The sequence below is a fragment of the Oncorhynchus tshawytscha genome, linkage group LG06 (genome assembly GCF_018296145.1).
Source record: "Oncorhynchus tshawytscha isolate Ot180627B linkage group LG06, Otsh_v2.0, whole genome shotgun sequence".
In the NCBI taxonomy this organism is placed as follows: Eukaryota; Metazoa; Chordata; class Actinopteri; order Salmoniformes; family Salmonidae; genus Oncorhynchus; species Oncorhynchus tshawytscha.
In genome coordinates, this window is record NC_056434.1 from 8945126 (window position 1) to 8963636 (window position 18511).

At 40.8% G+C, this 18511-nt stretch overlaps 1 protein-coding gene across 2 annotated transcripts in view; it reads left to right on the forward strand.

Annotated features, from left to right (window-relative positions):
* Positions 1–18339, forward strand: part of LOC112251978 (ubiquitin carboxyl-terminal hydrolase 13-like) — a 41485-nt gene extending 23146 nt beyond the window's left edge. For both annotated transcript variants that reach the window (XM_042322921.1, XM_042322922.1), the window contains exons 12-21: positions 198–351; positions 3340–3514; positions 3838–3926; positions 4932–5054; positions 7206–7229; positions 7759–7902; positions 10357–10526; positions 12610–12820; positions 13440–13524; positions 13974–18339. In XM_042322921.1, the coding sequence (XP_042178855.1) occupies positions 198–351; positions 3340–3514; positions 3838–3926; positions 4932–5054; positions 7206–7229; positions 7759–7902; positions 10357–10526; positions 12610–12820; positions 13440–13524; positions 13974–14070 (1272 nt within the window). In that variant the 3' untranslated portion in view covers positions 14071–18339. The remainder of the gene's footprint in view (positions 1–197; positions 352–3339; positions 3515–3837; positions 3927–4931; positions 5055–7205; positions 7230–7758; positions 7903–10356; positions 10527–12609; positions 12821–13439; positions 13525–13973) is intronic.
* Positions 18340–18511: the final 172 nt, after the last annotated feature.

The window sequence follows — 18511 nt, forward strand, 5'->3', positions numbered from 1 at the left end:
GCTCTCTCTCCTTCCGCTCGCTCGCTCTCTCTCCTTCCTCTCGCTCGCTCGCTCTCCTTCCTCTCGCTCGCTCGCTCTCCTTCCTCTCGCTCGCTCGCTCTCCTTCCTCTCGCTCGCTCGCTCGCTCTCCTTCCTCTCGCTCAATCGCTCTCTCTCCTTCCTCTCGCTCAATCGCTCTCTCTCCTTCCTCTCTCCAGAGAAACAGTGCTGGCTCAGAGAACCCCAGTGATGTCTTCCGCTACCTGGTGGAGGAGCGTGTGCAGTGCTGCCAGACGCAGAAGGTGTGCTACAACCAGAAGGTGGACTACCTGATGCAGCTCCCGGCCCCCATGGAGGCTGCCTCCAACAGAGGTAAGGTCCCACCGGCAGCTGGCCCGGCCACATGAGAACCAGCAGGGCTGCTTGCTCCCCCCACGGCCCTCCTCTTCAAATGGCATGGAGGATCGATATCTCGGAATGCAAAAGTGGGGTGGGTGTTTGTTTTTAAATGCTCAATACTGCGTAGTATAGATTCTTACACATAACTGATACCTCACTGTTGGGGAAACAAAGGCATTTCAAGATGTTCTATATAAAAATCGAATTTTATTTGTCACATGCGCCGAATACAACAGGTGTAGTAGACATTACCGTGAAATGCTTACTTACAAGCCCTTAAATCTTTTTGTACAATTCTTGCCTAAAATGACACCCAAATCTAACTGCCTGTAGGTCAGGATCTGAAGCAAGGAAATGCATAATCGTCATACCATTTGAAAGGAAACACTTTGAAGTTTTTGGAAATGTGAAATGAATGTAGAGGAATATAACGCATTTGATCTGGTAAAAGATAATACAAATAAAAAAACGTGCTTTTTTTCATATTTGAAATACAAGAGAAAGGCCAATATATGACTGAGGAATCTAGGCACAATTTAGATTTTGGCCACTAGAGGGCAGCAGTGTATGTGCAAAGTTTTAGACTGATCCAATGAACCATTGCATTCCTATTCAAAATGTTGTATCCAGACTGCCCAAATGTGCCTAATTTGTTTATTAATACATTTTCAAGTTGATAATTGTGCACTCTCCTCAAACAATAGCATGCTATTCTTTCACTGTAATACTTACTGTAAATTGGACAGTGCAGTTAGATTAACACGAATTTAAGCTTTCTGCACATACAGTGCCTTGCGAAAGTATTCGGCCCCCTTGAACTTTACGACCTTTTGCCACATTTCAGGCTTCAAACATAAAGATATAAAACTGTATTTTTTTGTGAAGAATCAACAACAAGTGGGACACAATCATGAAGTGGAACGACATTTTTGGATATTTCAAACTTTTTAACAAATCAAAAACTGAAAAATTGGGCGTGCAAAATTATTCAGCCCCTTTACTTTCAGTGCAGCAAACTCTCTCCAGAAGTTCAGTGAGGATCTCTGAATGATCCAATGTTGACCTAAATGACTAATGATGATAAATACAATCCACCTGTGTGGAATCAAGTCTCCGTATAAATTCACCTGCACTGTGATAGTCTCAGAGGTCCGTTAAAAGCGCAGAGAGCATCATGAAGAACAAGGAACACACCAGGCAGGTCCGAGATACTGTTGTGAAGAAGTTTAAAGCCGGATTTGGATACAAAAAGATTTCCCAAGCTTTAAACATCCCAAGGAGCACTGTGCAAGCGATAATATTGAAATGGAAGGAGTATCTGACCACTGCAAATCTACCAAGACCTGGCCGTCCCTCTAAACTTTCAGCTCATACAAGGAGAAGACTGATCAGAGATGCAGCCAAGAGGCCCATGATCACTCTGGATGAACTGCAGAGATCTACAGCTGAGGTGGGAGACTCTGTCCATAGGACAACAATCAGTCGTATATTGCACAAATCTGGCCTTTATGGAAGAGTGGCAAGAAGAAAGCCATTTCTTAAAGATATCCATAAAAAGTGTTGTTTAAAGTTTGCCACAAGCCACCTGGGAGACACACCAAACATGTGGAAGAAGGTGCTCTGGTCAGATGAAACCAAAATTGAACTTTTTGGCAACAATGCAAAACGTTATGTTTGGCGTAAAAGCAACACAGCTCATCACCCTGAACACCTCGTCCCCACTGTCAAACATGGTGGTGGCAGCATCATGGTTTGGGCCTGCTTTTCTTCAGCAGGGACAGGGAAGATGGTTAAAATTGATGGGAAGATGGATGGAGCCAAATACAGGACCATTCTGGAAGAGAACCTGATGGAGTCTGCAAAAGACCTGAGACTGGGACGGAGATTTGTCTTCCAACAAGACAATGATCCAAAACATAAAGCAAAATCTACAATGGAATGGTTCAAAAATAAACATATCCAGGTGTTAGAATGGCCAAGTCAAAGTCCAGACCTGAATCCAATCGAGAATCTGTGGAAAGAACTGAAAACTGCTGTTCACAAATGCTCTCCATCCAACCTCACTGAGCTCGAGCTGTTTTGCAAGGAGGAATGGGAAAAAATGTCAGTCTCTCGATGTGCAAAACTGATAGACATACCCCAAGCGACTTACAGCTGTAATCGCAGCAAAAGGTGGCGCTACAAAGTATTAACTTAAGGGGGGGCAAAATAATTTTGCACGCCCAATTTTTCAGTTTTTGATTTGTTAAAAAAGTTTGAAATATCCAATAAATGTCGTTCCACTTCATGATTGTGTCCCACTTGTTGTTGATTCTTCACAAAAAAATACAGTTTTATATCTTTATGTTTGAAGCCTGAAATGTGGCAAAAGGCCGCAAAGTTCAAGGGGGCGGAATACTTTCGCAAGGCACTGTATCAGATATGACTATGTCCTGTGAATTGTTTTTGTTACTTTCAACCTTATGCTAATCACTTTAGCCTTCGTTAGCTCAACCGTCCTGCAGGGGACACACAAATCCTGTAGAGGTTTTAACCAACAATGTAGTTCAAGAAATAGAGTTAAGATATAAAAATAAAAAATATTTACTAAATAAACGAAAGTTTTAAAAATTTTATAAAAAATAACACAATAAAATAACAATAACAAGGCTAAATACTAGGGGTACCGTAACCGAGTCATTGTGTGGGGGTACAGGTTAGTCTAGGTAATTTGTACAGGGTGGAGTGACTATGCATAGATAATAAACGGTGAGTAGCAGCAGTGTAAAAACAAAGGTAACAATGTAAATAGTCCGGGTGGCCATTTTATTAATTGTTCAGCAGTCTTATGGCTTGGGGGTAGAAGCTGTTAAGGAGCCTTTTGGTCCTAGACTACAATCACCAAACTCCAATCACCTGAGTCTGTCGACAACAACAGCATTTCAGTAGAGTGTGTTAAATAGCTTTGTGTTTGTGTGACAGAGGAGCTGATAGCGTATGAGGCCAAGCGAAGAGAGGCAGAGGAGAACATGAGAGCCCCTCCAGAGCCTGTGAGGGCCCGGATCCCCTTCACAGCGTGCCTGCAGGCCTTCACAGAGCCAGAGAACGTCCCCGACTTCTGGAGCTCAGCACTGCAGGCCAAGTCAGCTGGAGTCAAGTAAGCAAAGGTCCTGGTCTATGGCCTTGAAGAAAGGTCAATGCCACACACTATTGAACATTCCCTCAGTTTCAGCAGTGTGTGGGGATATTTCTTTCATGCCTTTGCTTTTTGTACCCTGCACCTGCAAGATATTTTGCACTAACATACAGACAATTACATTGATAGAAGCCACAATCTATCTGCAATATTAAAGCTGACATATTGGTACATAGTATGTAAACTAGGGGGACATTTTACCATTTTAAGTTTTTAATCTTGTAAATTTGTGAAAGATATTTCTTCTTTTAAAATATTTTTCTTTACTATTCTCTTCTTTCCAGGACTTCCCGTTTCGCCTCCTTCCCAGAGTATCTGGTAGTGCAGATTAAGAAATTCACATTTGGGGTTGACTGGGTTCCAAAGAAATTAGGTGAGTAAGAGAACTTGATGTCTCTCCACAAATGGTTTGTCTTGTCTGCATCCAAGATTTTCACTAGTACCAAGAGGATGCTGATTTATGTTTGAAATGTTGTCTACCCGCATTGTAAAATTATATTAAGGTATTTTATGGTTTTTCATTGAAGGCCTAGAATACACTCTCTCCTTGTAGCCTATTATAAAGTAAGTTCTGTAGATCCCCAGCAGAGGGCGCTGTCACACAGTGGTTCTCTGAGGTCCACTGAGGACACAGACAAGACAGTCTGGATCCAAACTGAACTGAAGACTGATTTCATGAAGTAAAACAGAACTATTTAGTTTGGATCCAGGCTAGAAGACGATGCATTGCCCTGAGAAAAAACGGTTATCTAAGCTCTTGCTCTACCTGTGTTTTTTTTAAGTACTCCCAAATTAAAATGCAAAGGATGGAAGAAGGTTAACTATTTATAAGCAGGAGGTTACTCTTGCATCGTGCCATTGACAATTGAGACCTGTTTTTCATCTGGTTTTCATCTTAGTCGACTGAACTATTAAACAAGTCTGGTTTCTTTGAGATTCGTGGCTCTTGATCTTGTGATGTTTCCATGTGTTTAATATGAAGCTGAGTGCCGTGGTGCAGGGCTACCTGGACAGTACAGATGGAATATGCCTTGAACACCTACCTATGTTCTCTGATACTGATACACTACATCTTGTGTTTGGTACTGTGGCTCTAGTGGTGAACATGAGAGCTATCCGTTTGGTTATGTGTAATACGCTGGAATCTTCATGCCCAAGTCTTCTCCAGACTGGTTTTCTCCTCTTCCAGTCCATGCTGTAGTAGAATCTCTGTGTTGCATTTATATGGACACACAACCAAAAAAAAACGTTTTGCAACAGAGAACTAAAATGAGCATTGATTATTGGACAAATTCCGGTAGTCCCTCCCTGTTTGTCCATTTGGTGCCTTATGAACACATCCTAGTTGTTTGACCTCTGACCTACTGTTGTTCCACAGATCTGTCCATAGACGTACCAGACTTCCTGGACCTGTCTCGACTCCGGGGCACAGGGCTGCAGGCAGGAGAGGAAGAGCTCCCTGACCTCACCCCCCCCATCGTCCTGCCTGAAGACACCAGAGGTAAGGATCACTTTCAGGTGTGCCGGGTGGAAGCAGGCCTTGACTTTCTGACTAATGGTCTTGGTCCTAAAGGAAAGCCGGTGTTTGGGGCAAGCTAAATCTGTCACACGTTGTCATCCGTCTAACCAGCCATTTGGGGTCCTGGGATGTTAACCATCCATTTTCCCCTCCTCTCTTCCCCCTAAATGTGAGACTCTTTGTAGTTGATGTGCTCAGTATGCCCGTCTACTCTCTTTGTGATCTTTATCTCCATTCTTCCTTCAGAGTCGGTTGTTTTGGATGGATTTAGCAACAGTGCACTGTTAATATTTTAGCAGGTACCAGGCACATTATGTGCTGTACAGTCCAAAACCCCAAAACACTTGAAATGTGCTCCAGGCAAGTAATAAAAATAACTCTGTAGTGCTCTGTTGATGCAATGGCTGTCTTGTTGAAGATGCCTCAACCTTGTTGAGAATCTCTTAAGCTGAAAGTCCCCGACATCAGGCTCTAGAATTACTTAGAAAAATATCTATATGTTTACATGCCTTATTTTATTGATTTCCCACCGTTTTATAAGTCAGAAGACAGCCATCCAGACCTTGCTAGGACCTTGTAAACATCCTCTGTCGAATAAACTTGTATTTTCCTCCCTCTGGTGGTCAGTTGCATCATTACATCCATTTATATCACTTCACTGCAATGTTACGTCAAATGGGCGTTCATTATAAAAACATCTATCCAGCTTGAACGCTTTACGGCACAGACATGGCAAAGCAATTGCTGAATTTGTCTCGAGCAGGCAGATGTATATACACAACGTTCATAGCTCTACGATGAAAGAATCTGACCTACACACTTCCTTAAACCTAAAATAACTAAGACATTTTGTGTGGTAGTCAAAACATTTTGTTTTACGTCGGAGGCAGACACATTGCATATGCTCAGAACGACAAAATGGAGCCCTTTTACTTTCTCACAGCCTTTCTCACCTTGTCTACAGGATGGCACACTGTTGATTTAGACGTTCACAAATGTAACAGATTTTGACCACTAATGTCATGATATGTTTGGGAAAGTAATAAAGAAGGTGAAATATCTTGGGTAGATGTTCCTAAAACGGATTTGAACTATATATGGACATAGTTATAAAGAATGGAAAAGCTTATTCATTAACAATGTTTTTTTAAATTTCTTTATCATAACATCATATTTGTATACATTTTATTATACTTTTATTGTGTACTAGATCATATGGGTTAAAAAGTTGTTTTCTCAGACATAAAGGATTCCAGGTGAAAGCCAAAGGTCATAGCTTTCTGGAGTGGTTACACTATTGCATTAATAAAATATGGCCCTCTTGCTAGATGGATGACTTAAAACTGTCAGCTCAACTGATTTTAAACTGTGACTCAGGCTTTAAAAGTTAAAACTCTTTTATTTCAACAGACGAGTATAACCAAATTAATGTCTTCTCCCTACCTAAAGTGTTTCTTTTTGGAGGTAATACCCAATGGAGTGATTTTTGAAAACTTTCATATGAGATCTCGTCTTATGGACTGTTGCTGAAAACTGAACAAAGCAGTTGGAGATTTGTTTTCTTGACTATCTTATATCCTATCTTTGAGGGAGGTGTCCAACCGTCCTACCTACATAATGCAAATAGTGATTCACAATGTTGTTTATAAGGTTTTTGGGATTTATGTAGCCTTTTATCAGAGCAGCTTCAAAAATCATATATTAAACACCAGCCCATGTCCCTGGACCTGTATCAATAGATATTCATTACATTTCTGTCTCGGGACAACGCCTAAGGGCTTCTGATTGATTTGCAAACCTTGAAATGCATCATTTCCCATCAATTAGTTTTACGGATTTAGCATTGATTTACCATACGGTACATCAGTTTTTAATAGAGAAAAAAACAGTACAAATAAGTTTACCGCCTTTGAGCTATAATAGTCAATACTTGTTTTCAGTGCACAACATTTGTTATTAAAACTCAAGTGTGACCTGAATTGTAAGGACGCTGTTTAGATCAATGTTACCACATATTGAGAGAATTCATCTATTAGCTTTGATGCTGTATACTACACTGTTGGATTTAGCTAGTCAAAAATACATATTTATGTTGTACCTTGAAAATAATCACTTCTTCACTTTACTTTTCAGATGACTCAATGAACTCCTCAGATTGTAAGTATTCCATCATACCCTTGTGTATGTATGTATGTGTGTGTGTGTGTGTGTGTGTGTGTGTGTGTGTGTGTGTGTGTGTGTGTATCTAACCCAAAGCAAAGATTTACAACTAGGGAACAACTGTTAAGTTCCCAAAGCAAAGATTTACAACTAGGGAACAACTGTTATTCTAGTTCTGCAGTTCTAAGGGAACAACTGTTATTCTGAGTTCTGCAGTAATGACGATATAAGGGAACAACTGTTATTCTGAGTTCTACAGTAATGACGATATAAGGGAACAACTGTTATTCTGAGTTCTGCAGTAATGACGATATAAGGGAACAACTGTTATTCTGAGTTCTGCAGTAATGACGATATAAGCCTGACGACACAAACCCAACAGCTGATGCAACCTCCTCGTAATTTGCCTACTCGCAAAAAATACTTTAAATACAACTCTTTTCTGTGGGGCAGGTTGTTTGTTGTTAGGGAGTTTTTGATTCGTAAGCTCTGGCTAAGATAGTGGTTGCTTTTTGCTTGTTCTCAGCCCCAGATATAGACGAGTCGGCGGCGATGCAGCTGGCGGAGATGGGCTTCCCTCTGGAGGCCTGTCGGAAGGCCGTTTACTACACAGGGAACATGGGCCCTGAAATGGCCTTCAACTGGATCATAGCCCACATGGAGGAGCCTGGTAAGAGCTAGGAGACCATCACACATAGACAGATCGTACCACATGGATGTTAATCTAGCCCGATTCCCCCAGCCTCTTCTGGGTATGGTGCGCGTGTGCAGTACACGCACTGAAACATCACTGAAATGACATGTGTGTCAGAGCAGGAGACAGGCCAGTGTGCCAGTGGGAGTGTGTGTGTGTGTGTGTGTGTCAGTGGTCCTTTGTGGCTGAGTTGTCAGGGAATACTTTGTCACCCTGATGCTCTGGCTCCTTAAGGGCTAATATCGTTGTATAATTCTCCATGGGTAATTCATAACTACATGCTGTAACTCTCTATTTGTTGCTTATACAAACAATGTAAAGAGATTGTTTTAATGTCCAATACTAAAGCGCTCAGGTAATCGTATTCTGCTTAAAATTAAGATGAATAGGTCATAGGACAAAAGGACACAAGTTTTGGAAACTTGACATAGACAGTTGGAAGTGAAGAAATGTCAATTTTATTCCTAGCAGGCGCAACAGTAATGAAAGCTGTGGTGATAGTTGTTTACCAACACACTCCTCGAGCTGTTTGACCTATCACAACTCTCACTTCCTTTACTTCCTTGTTTAGCATGGAGAGATATTATTGGACCAGGGATGAACTATCCGTTATTAGAAGTAACAAAAGAGACAAAACGCCAACATGGCCGTCCATTCTCATTCTTGTCCATTACTACTCTGCCAGGTATACTTACTGTTGATCATGAAAGCATATTTTAGGATATTTTAGGATTTGTTGTTTTAAACCTGTGAGGTGTTAAAGGGGAGGTTAACCTTTGATTTCAGGGGAGAAAACAGACAGAGATTAAAAATGTAATCTAATCTCCATAATAATAATTGACATAATCACCACTGGACCAAAAGGTTTTCCTCCCGCGTCTGGGAAATGATCATCCTGTGTGCATGAAGAATACTTATTTACCTAACATTTTGTTTTGAAGTGGGTTGAAAAAGATATATATATATTTTTTAAAGCTATCCATGACTTAAATTCCTATTTTCATATTTACTTCATTATTTACTTTATTGACACTTTTGTGTGAATAGTTTGTCCCCTCCTCATTACATTACACCAGTTCCCAGAAAGCTGTCAAAAGATGACTAAATAGTTCCCTCCAGATTTGTATGATGGGGTAAATTACTATTCCTGCGACTAGTTAGGTTTCCCCACCTAGGTGGGAATGGAGCATTACCATGGGCCTGTCGCAGCAACGACAACCTTTCTCACATAAACGACACCTTATTAGCAATCCTCTTTTCGTGAAATGACACTGTTTAAGTAAATAACAAGTTATCCTTTGGTAAACAAGGGGTTACCTTCAGATAGAAAAACACAACATTCCGTGCTTGTTTTTTTCAGGCTTCATTACTTGTGTGTGTGTGTGCGTAGCTGTGTCCATTTGTTTGTTTTAAGTTCTGCTAATTGACATGCTTCTGTTTTGAAGAATTTCTTAAGTAAAAATGGTTTCCACAGGAACATGCCAGAGACATATTTACAAGACACGATGATTTTCCTTCAAAATATTAGAAATATTGAGTGTGCTTATGCATGCACAGTACACGTGTGGGAATGTACACGTGTTAGTGGGTTTGTTTTAATAACGGTCTATTTATATGTATGTGGTTGAGAGCACACAGTCAACTTGCACAGGTGTGTGATAACTATGTAAATTAATTGGGCCCTCAACTGGTTCAAACTAGGGTATAACATGTTTATAGAGAATTGACATCTCGCAAAGACAGGGTTGTATTGTAACTTTTTAAAGCTGCCACCTGTTGTTTTTTTCTTTCTTTCTTCCCCTTCCTAAATCTTTAACTGTTTTAGTCTTAAATCCTTAACTGCTCATGTCGAATTGCTTTTAAATATGCATGAGTCACCAGCCAGCCTGATATGCTGCATTATGATGACCTCAGTATTAATGTTCTCCGAGATTTACTGGGACAGTCGTTTTCTGACTGTAAACTCTCCTTCTCCATCTGTCTTGTTCTGCTATAATCATATCAACAGTCCTTTTAACTGATCGACCAGGGTGCTCTTCCTGATTTGGCCTTTGTTTGAATAGGCGATTACTTATTAGGATCAAAGATGATCTATAGATGGAAGGTCGGCGGAAGGAGACGAGGTCAGGTGGGACCATTCTAGCCAATGAGAGGTCAGATGAGCCTGTGAACAACAGACACACCTATGATATGTAGTCGTTTTAAAATAAAGTTGCAGAAATGCCACGTAAGTCCACTTTTATACAAGTTTATTCGTAAAACATCCTAACCATTGCGAAACCTATATTCAAAGAAAAATAAGCCTGACCTACCAAATTAGCAATTACCAATTTTTTTACCAAATCCGACACTCATTATTGATCTCTCTCTCTCTCTCTCTCTCTCTCTCTGTGTGTCTCTCTCTCTCTGTGTCTCTGTCTTCTTCTCCAGACTTTGCTGAGCCCCTGGCCCTTCCTTCCTTCATGGAGCCAGGCCCCTCCATGGCCAGCCTGGGCCTGGCAGCCACCCCCCTGGACAACCAGCCTCCGGAGGAGAGCATCGCCATCCTCACATCCATGGGCTTCCCCCGCCGCCACACAGTCCAGGCCCTCAAAGCCACGGTCAGTGACTCTCTTTCTTCTCCTGCTGCTCACACACTCACTCTGGTGAAAACCACACAAACATATTGTCCTGGCCCAGGATGCGTTCAATAGGCAGTAGTGCTTCGGTCGTTTTTAATGAAGCTTGTTCAAATGTGAGTTGGCATAATGTAGAGGTGTATGTATTGTATTCAGGAGTATGGACAATAAACAGGATCAAAATATGTAAATAATTGAAAGGGAGGGCTTTATCATGTTTTAGGTAGTTTCATTTCCCAAACATTGTTTAACCAATATATTCTATTTCTCCGTCTGATCTTGGGCTTGCTATTTCTGTTTTAGACACATCATGGCCAGAAATAGTGCCATTGATATGCTGCAGGAACGACAGGGAGTTGCTTTCTATAGTACCGAACCGTGCTGGAGTCAGGAGAACCTGAGAATCCTGCTCCCTGAGCTATAAACAACTTGACTGGCCAGCTTGTTGGCTGATATTTAGCCATTTCAATAACCCCTTCATGTTCTTGGTGGCTCCGAGATCCCTGTTCTACATTCTGTTTACAAATAGAGTAATGAGTCTAGCTATGCGCTTTCATCTTTTCAGTTCTATGAGTCAGATCGGGTGTATATATAGCACAGTCATTTTGATGCGTTTGCTTGTGTGTTCCTTAAATGTTTTCTGGCTTAAATGAAAAAGGTACAACTAATTAATTAAATCACGTTATGAGTTGTATATCACCACAATATATATATATATATATATATATATCAGTAGAATTCCATTATTAAGAAATTTTGTCACCTGCCCTGTCAGCATTAAAACAGACCCCCTGATTTCCTTGTTTACCGTCCCTAACACCCCTAAACCCCTTGCCTTCCAGACTTTTCTCATAAAAAAGCCCTGGGTCCTCGTGAGTGGAGTAGGGCTGTGAAACAGCAGAGGGTCTTCTAACAATATCCTATCATAATATCCGAGTGAGCAGGCAGGAAGTGTTCGACCTCACTGACCTGTCTGTCTGCCTGTCTGGGCATGGCCAGTAAGAGCAGGCAGCATCAGATCACCCCCCCCCCATGTGCTCTCAGCACTGGCGTCTGTGGTGAATGAATCACGCCTCTATTCTGGATTAAAGGCTGAGGCTAATTGTGGGAATTGACCATACATGGAGAATGAGAATGAAAGCGGTGTTGGATTATTTATTTTGATGTTACCAATCTTGTTACATTTTGGTTTTGTAACTGTCAATCCTGTTACATACTGGTGAAGCATGCCTGTCAATCCTGTTACATACTGGTGAAGCATGCCTGTCAATCCTGTTACATACTGGTGAAGCATGCCTGTCAATTCTGTTACATACTGGTGAAGCATGCCTGTCAATTCTGTTACATACTGGTGAAGCATGCCTGTCAATCCTGTTACATACTGGTGAAGCATGCCTGTCAATCCTGTTACATACTGGTGAAGCATGCCTGTCAATCCTGTTACATACTGGTGAAGCATGCCTGTCAATCCTGTTACATACTGGTGAAGCGTGCCTGTTACATACTGGTGAAGCATTCCAGTCACAATTGTCCATCTTTTGAGAGTTTGAGAGAAGATTGAGGGGAGACAGGAAAACATACTCTACTGTATGTCCATAACACAAGGCCACTGATTATCAGATAGAGTAAATAAAAATGGTAATTACATGACAATTTAGCATACACTCTTTTAGAAAAAAAAATTAAAACCTAAAAAAACCTAATGGTTCTTTGGCTGTCCCCATAGGAGAACCCTTTGAATAACCCTGTTTGGTTACAGGTAGAACCCTTGTGATTCCAAGAAAAACCTGTTTGAGTTCCATGTAGAACCCTTTACACAGAGGGTTCTACATGGAACCAAAAAGGGTTCTACCTGGAACCAAACAGGGTTGTCCTATGCGGCTAGTCAAAGAACACTTTTGGAACCCTTTTTTTTTGTACCAATTATGACCTTTTCTTTTCTTTGAAACAAGCAAGTTGGTTGTCATTTGTGTTGAATTGTTTACCAATATATACCAGAAAGTACTACTTATTACCAGTTAACACCAGCTGAAATAGGTCTGTGAAATAACATTTGTTGTTTCAGAACAACAACTTGGAGAGGGCTCTGGACTGGATCTTCACCCACCCGGAGAGGGAGGAGGAGGAGGAGGAGGAGCCTAGTGACGACCTTTTGGACATGTCTGACATCATGGAGCCCAACGACAACACCTTCTCCAACGCAAACACGAACAGCCACTCCACGCTGTCCCCAGACCAGGATGCCTCGGGCCCCCGGATCAAAGACGGACCCGGACGTGAGTGACTCTGCATGACCTCTGACCTCATACACTGATCTAAGATCAGCCCCACCCTCCGCAGTCCTGTCCATAACCATTATGAGCACAATGACAAAAGGAGAAGAGTTCCACACATAGAGATGTGCCAGATGGAGCTGGATCTAAAATATATGTAGCTGCTTTGAATACAAAGTGAATGTTCTCTCACTGCTTGCTGAACAAAATCAGCCTTTCCCTAATTGTGAAGGGCTAATCTTTCACTTCCATTCTAACACCATTCTGTAAAAGGAAGGTAAGCGCACTGTTCTTTCATCACATTTTGGGTTTAGCATGTTTGAGGAGACTCATGCTATGCAGGGTCTCAGCATTTTTTATTTTGAACTCGCAAATAGAAATCATGGACCACAGTCTCTCCAACTACCGTCTGCATGCTTGTCGAGGTAAGAAAGACATCCTCAGGTGAGGATTAAACACATCCCATAACACTAGAGATCGGATCAGATAATTTCTGAAAATGATAGTTGTGTTTTATGAGTCAGTTTTACAAGCTACTCCTTATGGCTATACTGAAGGCAACATGCGTCTGTTCTGTTGACAAGGGAGTTGTAGTTGATTGATTTGACTTCCTGTTTTACAGGTTACGAGCTTTTTGCTTTCATCAGCCACATGGGAGCGTCCACTATGTCTGGTCGTTATGTATGTCATATCAAGAAGGAAGGAAGGTAAGTCCGTCACAGTTTACATACTCTCCATTGATCTCTGCTAGATGATTTTAAACCACAATCTCTTTCACAATGAAGGATTTCAAATGAGTGATTTAAACAGACTGTTTTCCCGAACCTAGTCCTTTGGGACCACCAGCCGTTTGCAATGCACATCATATTTGATCTATTCCAACACTAGCACTCCTGATTCAACTAATCAAGGGCATGATCATTAGTTGACGAGTTGAATCACGTTTGCTATATTTGGAGTCAATCAAGTATTATCTTTGCTTGGCCAGTGATCCTCACAGACCAGATTGGGAAACGCTGTCCTAAGAGACTGGTTAGATCATTTTGTAATCAGTAATCTACAATATGGCATGTAGAAATCAAAACGAAACTAAACGTATAAGATGAGGATTTAACACAATGTGTTACCTATGCTTTATTCCACCCCCCTATGTCAGATGGGTGATCTTCAATGACCATAAAGTGTGTTTGTCAGAAAGGCCTCCAAAAGACTTGGGCTACATCTACTTCTACCGTCGGCTGTCTAGCTGCTAGACCTACCCCCCCCACACTTTACCGTCAGCTGTCTAGCTGCTAGAACCCCTCCACTCAACCCTCCAACCTTAGAGAACCACAGCCTGGAAAACAGAGGACAACCATGACATCAGTGGAAAACATGGAAACACCTCAGACCAGCCATGAAACAAAGGAAGCCACTCAACTCATCCAAGTCACTCAAGAGCAACAGGAAAATGCTTCCATACTTCAAGTGCAGTCAAAAAAAAAAGGGAAAGCAAATGTGGATATTTTTTGTATGTCACTGTGAAAATCGTGCTTTTGTGTATTGAAACATGTTATTTTGTGTTGGTACAGAGGGATGTGTGCAATTCTTGTTATTGGAGTGCTCTACGCCTATAGTATTAGCCTATCAGATCGTGCTATTCATTTTCTATGCCTTCAGCTAATGTGCCAGTATATTTATTAATGAAGTGCTACGTTTTATAAACGTGGAGCATGGTCCTGAAGTGGTCACGCATCACTGCCAGGAACTAAAACTCTCTGAAGCGAAACTCAACAAAAAAATCACAATGCTGCTCAATGCTGCTGGGAGCTTTGCATGTACAGATGTAGGATCTTAATTTGAACACAGCAGGAAAATAATCCTCTAGCAACTGGAAATGTGGATTATAATTAATGGACTTTTTTGTAGGGGTTGATACATTTTTATTTAAGACAAATCATATGATGAAAAAACACATCATACTGTGTTTTGACAGTTCTAGATCTTGAAAGCTTGATCGCGGAAATACAAAACATTTTGGGAATGTATCAAATGTGGCGTAATGCAACGAATACTAAAACAGTTTTCTTAGTGATATTTTCCTTTAACGTGTGACGCAGGATGGAAACATAATGGCATTGAATGCAGAGAAATGGGCAGCATAAGCAAGTTTCAGAATAAGGAAACACATTTGAAAAAACGCTCTCGTCTATGATGAACACTTACACATGGGAATCCATGAATATGTAATATCCTTATTGGAGAGTCCGATGTACGTACTGATGGTGTCATAATAGTCGCTCGCATATCTGTCTGGTTTTGACTTGCTGATGACATCCTGTTTTTTTCTGCGATTCAGAGGAGAAACGGTAACAATTGGACGTATCAAGTTGAGTCAAGTTCATTTAATTTCCCACGAGAACAGAATGTTGTTTTTATATTGAAATCTGAAAGCACTTTGACAGATTATTTTATATCCTTGCTTTTCACAGAGAAACAGAGCACTAAGCATAGCAGCTACCTTGGCTCAAATACCACAAACTGATGTATTCGCTTCTCTTGAATGTGGTAAAAGCCATGGGCTGAATGTGTTTTATTTTCAGACCATGTTGCGATTTACTCGTACTGTATTCATACCGTTGTTGCTTCACATATAATTCTTCACATAAGTGAAACATGCCTTGGATTGCCGTTTTCCTCAGATCAGATTGGCCACGGTGACTAGCAATGCAGAATTTTTATTTTATTTTAATCCTTTAGATAAAAGGCCCACCCCAGTTTTGCATAATATCTAGAAATATTTTGTATACAGTATTCTAAGGGGATCCACTTTGGTTGCTCGCCTAATTTGATTACATTTGTTTGTGGAAGGACAGACAACACACTAACTCATGAGGTAAACTTTTGCCCGTTATGGTAGTCCATAAATGTTACCTTGTTTTGTATTCATATTCGACACGCCACCATCTTTTTAAATGCAGAATGGTATGCATCTGAACACATCCAACTTGTGTTACGTTATTATTATAGCAATATGCACTGGGATGGAATCTCATCTCTTGAGAATACACCATGTACTGTAGGTTGTGATCTACCGCTTGTTTCAGAATGCGTTCTCGTGCTTTTATGACGTGGTGCAGTCCTGAATGTATTCCTTATGGTGCTCACTGCAACCAAAACCTATCTTCAGCTTTAATGCTCAAATCTATCACATATCAAAGACCTTACTGACGCATAGTCACCAACCCTTGTGTATCTATTGATACTGTATTCAGCATTTGCTCAAAGACTCTCTGCTCATGCACCGAGTCACTAGGATGTCTTCTTCTCCTGAGCCTATACAGCCACTCTATCAAAGACAGTTTGTCGACCGGCGTAGTTGTACAAATAAAGTGTTGCCTACAGTTCATTACATATCGACAAGGTAGTGGAGTGCAATGTTACATATCAAAAACCCTCTCATATTTTTTTTTTCTTTCTAAAGAATAATTACCTGGGACACTAGCCAATCAAAGACTACTTACCTGCGGCACTATCCAATCAAATAATTGTTACCTGGGGTACTATTCAATCAAAGAATACTTACCTGGGGTACTATTCAATCAAAATACTTACCTGGGGAACTATTCAATCAAAATACTTACCTGGGGAACTATTCAATCAAAATAATTACCTGGGGATCTAGCCAATCAAAGAATACTTACCTGGGGCACTATTCAATCAAAATACTTACCCGGGGATCTAGCCAATCAAAGAATACTTACTTGGGGAACTAGCCAATCAAAGAATACTTACCTGGGGCAGGTTTCTTGAAAAAGTCAACATGATTTTTTTTTTGCATTTTAATACTTCTCAATTAAATTAAAGCACTCCACAACACGAAGGGTGATATGAAAGAAACTAAAACTGCATATAAAGTCAAACATACTTTCTTGCTGTGCAGGATGAATCATGTTTTTGGACCCACACCAGGAACCCAGAAAATGGTTTTGATTTACTAGAGCCTTTGGTTGTGTTTGGGAGAAGATTACAATTCCTCCTCAAGATCTCCCATCCTTGTCAGACACTCCTTGATAATTTGCTGTTGTGTACTTTGCCTGTGCAGTGGGGATTCTTTATGGTCTCTATGTAAGTCTTTGTGTTACTGCAATCTCCCTTCCACATGTGATTGTTTTTCTTATAGAGATAGAATGTATAGAGTGAATCCCTCCTCTTTTCCATGTAGATTGCCAAGGGTCCTAGTGGCCCTTTGTATAACCAGGCCTACTTCACTGCCAAAGGTATTTTTTTATTTGTTTATTTTACTAGGAAAGTCAGTTAAGAACAAATTCTTATTTTCAATGATGGCCTGGGTTAACTGCCTTGTTCAGGGGCAGAAGGACAGATTCGTCAGCTCGGTCCAACCACTAGGCTACCTGCCTCCCCATCTGATTGCTGAGGGAGGGTGTTCTATGCATTCTAGTTCTTTACATTTGTCCTCTACAGGGGCTCCTCCCACCTTGGCACTCATCCTCTTTTAGGCTGGCAGGGTGACCTCTCACCTTCATTTACAGTGGATAGATTTGTAGGATTATGTAGGATGTCTGGGGCTAGATTCTATCAGTTCTGCCTTAACCCGCAATAACCGACAACTGAATAGCAGTTTCATTGTTTTTATTTAGGCGATGTCGGAGGTGTAACTACGTTGGCGCTGTCAAATCTGCAAACGTCTCCCGGCGTTAAACCGATCGTGGACATTGCCATTGGATGCCAGCAAACGTCTCCCGGCGTTAAACCAATCGTGGACATTGGATGCACCGTGTCGCATTAGTAATAATCCCATGTAGCCTTTTTACAAGATTGAATACTGGAATGTGTTTTGTAACCTACACCTCAATTAGGCTGATATTATTCCATAATATGATTTTAAATTTGAGTCATTATTTCTATATAGCCTAGGCTTGCTTTCTCGTTGTGAACTTTAACGCGAATGGATGTGGCTTCGTGACAATGACCACACGAACCGCTTGCTCACCGGTTTGCCAGCTCTGATACAGTTACACCTCCGACATGGCCAAAACACCAGCTATGCAGTGTTCATCTGATTTTAAATCTAGGCCTTCGTCTTCTGCCTTTTTCTCAGCCCTCCATCATCTGTCTCTCCCTCTCCACCACTCGCTCTATCTCCCGAGGTTGTGAATGGTAACTAACGGTTCACCTTTTGTGTCACAAAACGCCTTCGTACTGTCCGCATGTGCACTAAAAGTTGACATTCAGTCATTTGGATTGTACAATTGTATTTGTGTGTTTTCTAATGTAATTTAACTAAATGGTCAATGGTACTTCACCTGTTTTTACTCCTTTTTCTTCTTTTTTTTGCCAATTCTGTAGTTTTCATTACATACAGATTCCCTGAAGGGATTATTTAAAGTAGACTTTTGTAATGTATGTATTCATCCAAATATTGTTTGGGATATCAGTATGGAATATGTGAATACATGGTTATCACAACAATATATCCGCTGGTACTGTCAAATAAACTGCGTATTTCTTGACATTTTGGACACTTGACACAGTGTATCGTCAGTGAGAAACAAGCGTGGTTATGGTTCATCATGATGACAATTCCTCAAGGGGTCCAATTTCTTGGCTTCTCCAGTTCTTTACTTCATAAACAGTAGAATAGCATGCATTTCATGTAACATTTTAATTGAGTACTGTTTTTTTTTTTTAAAT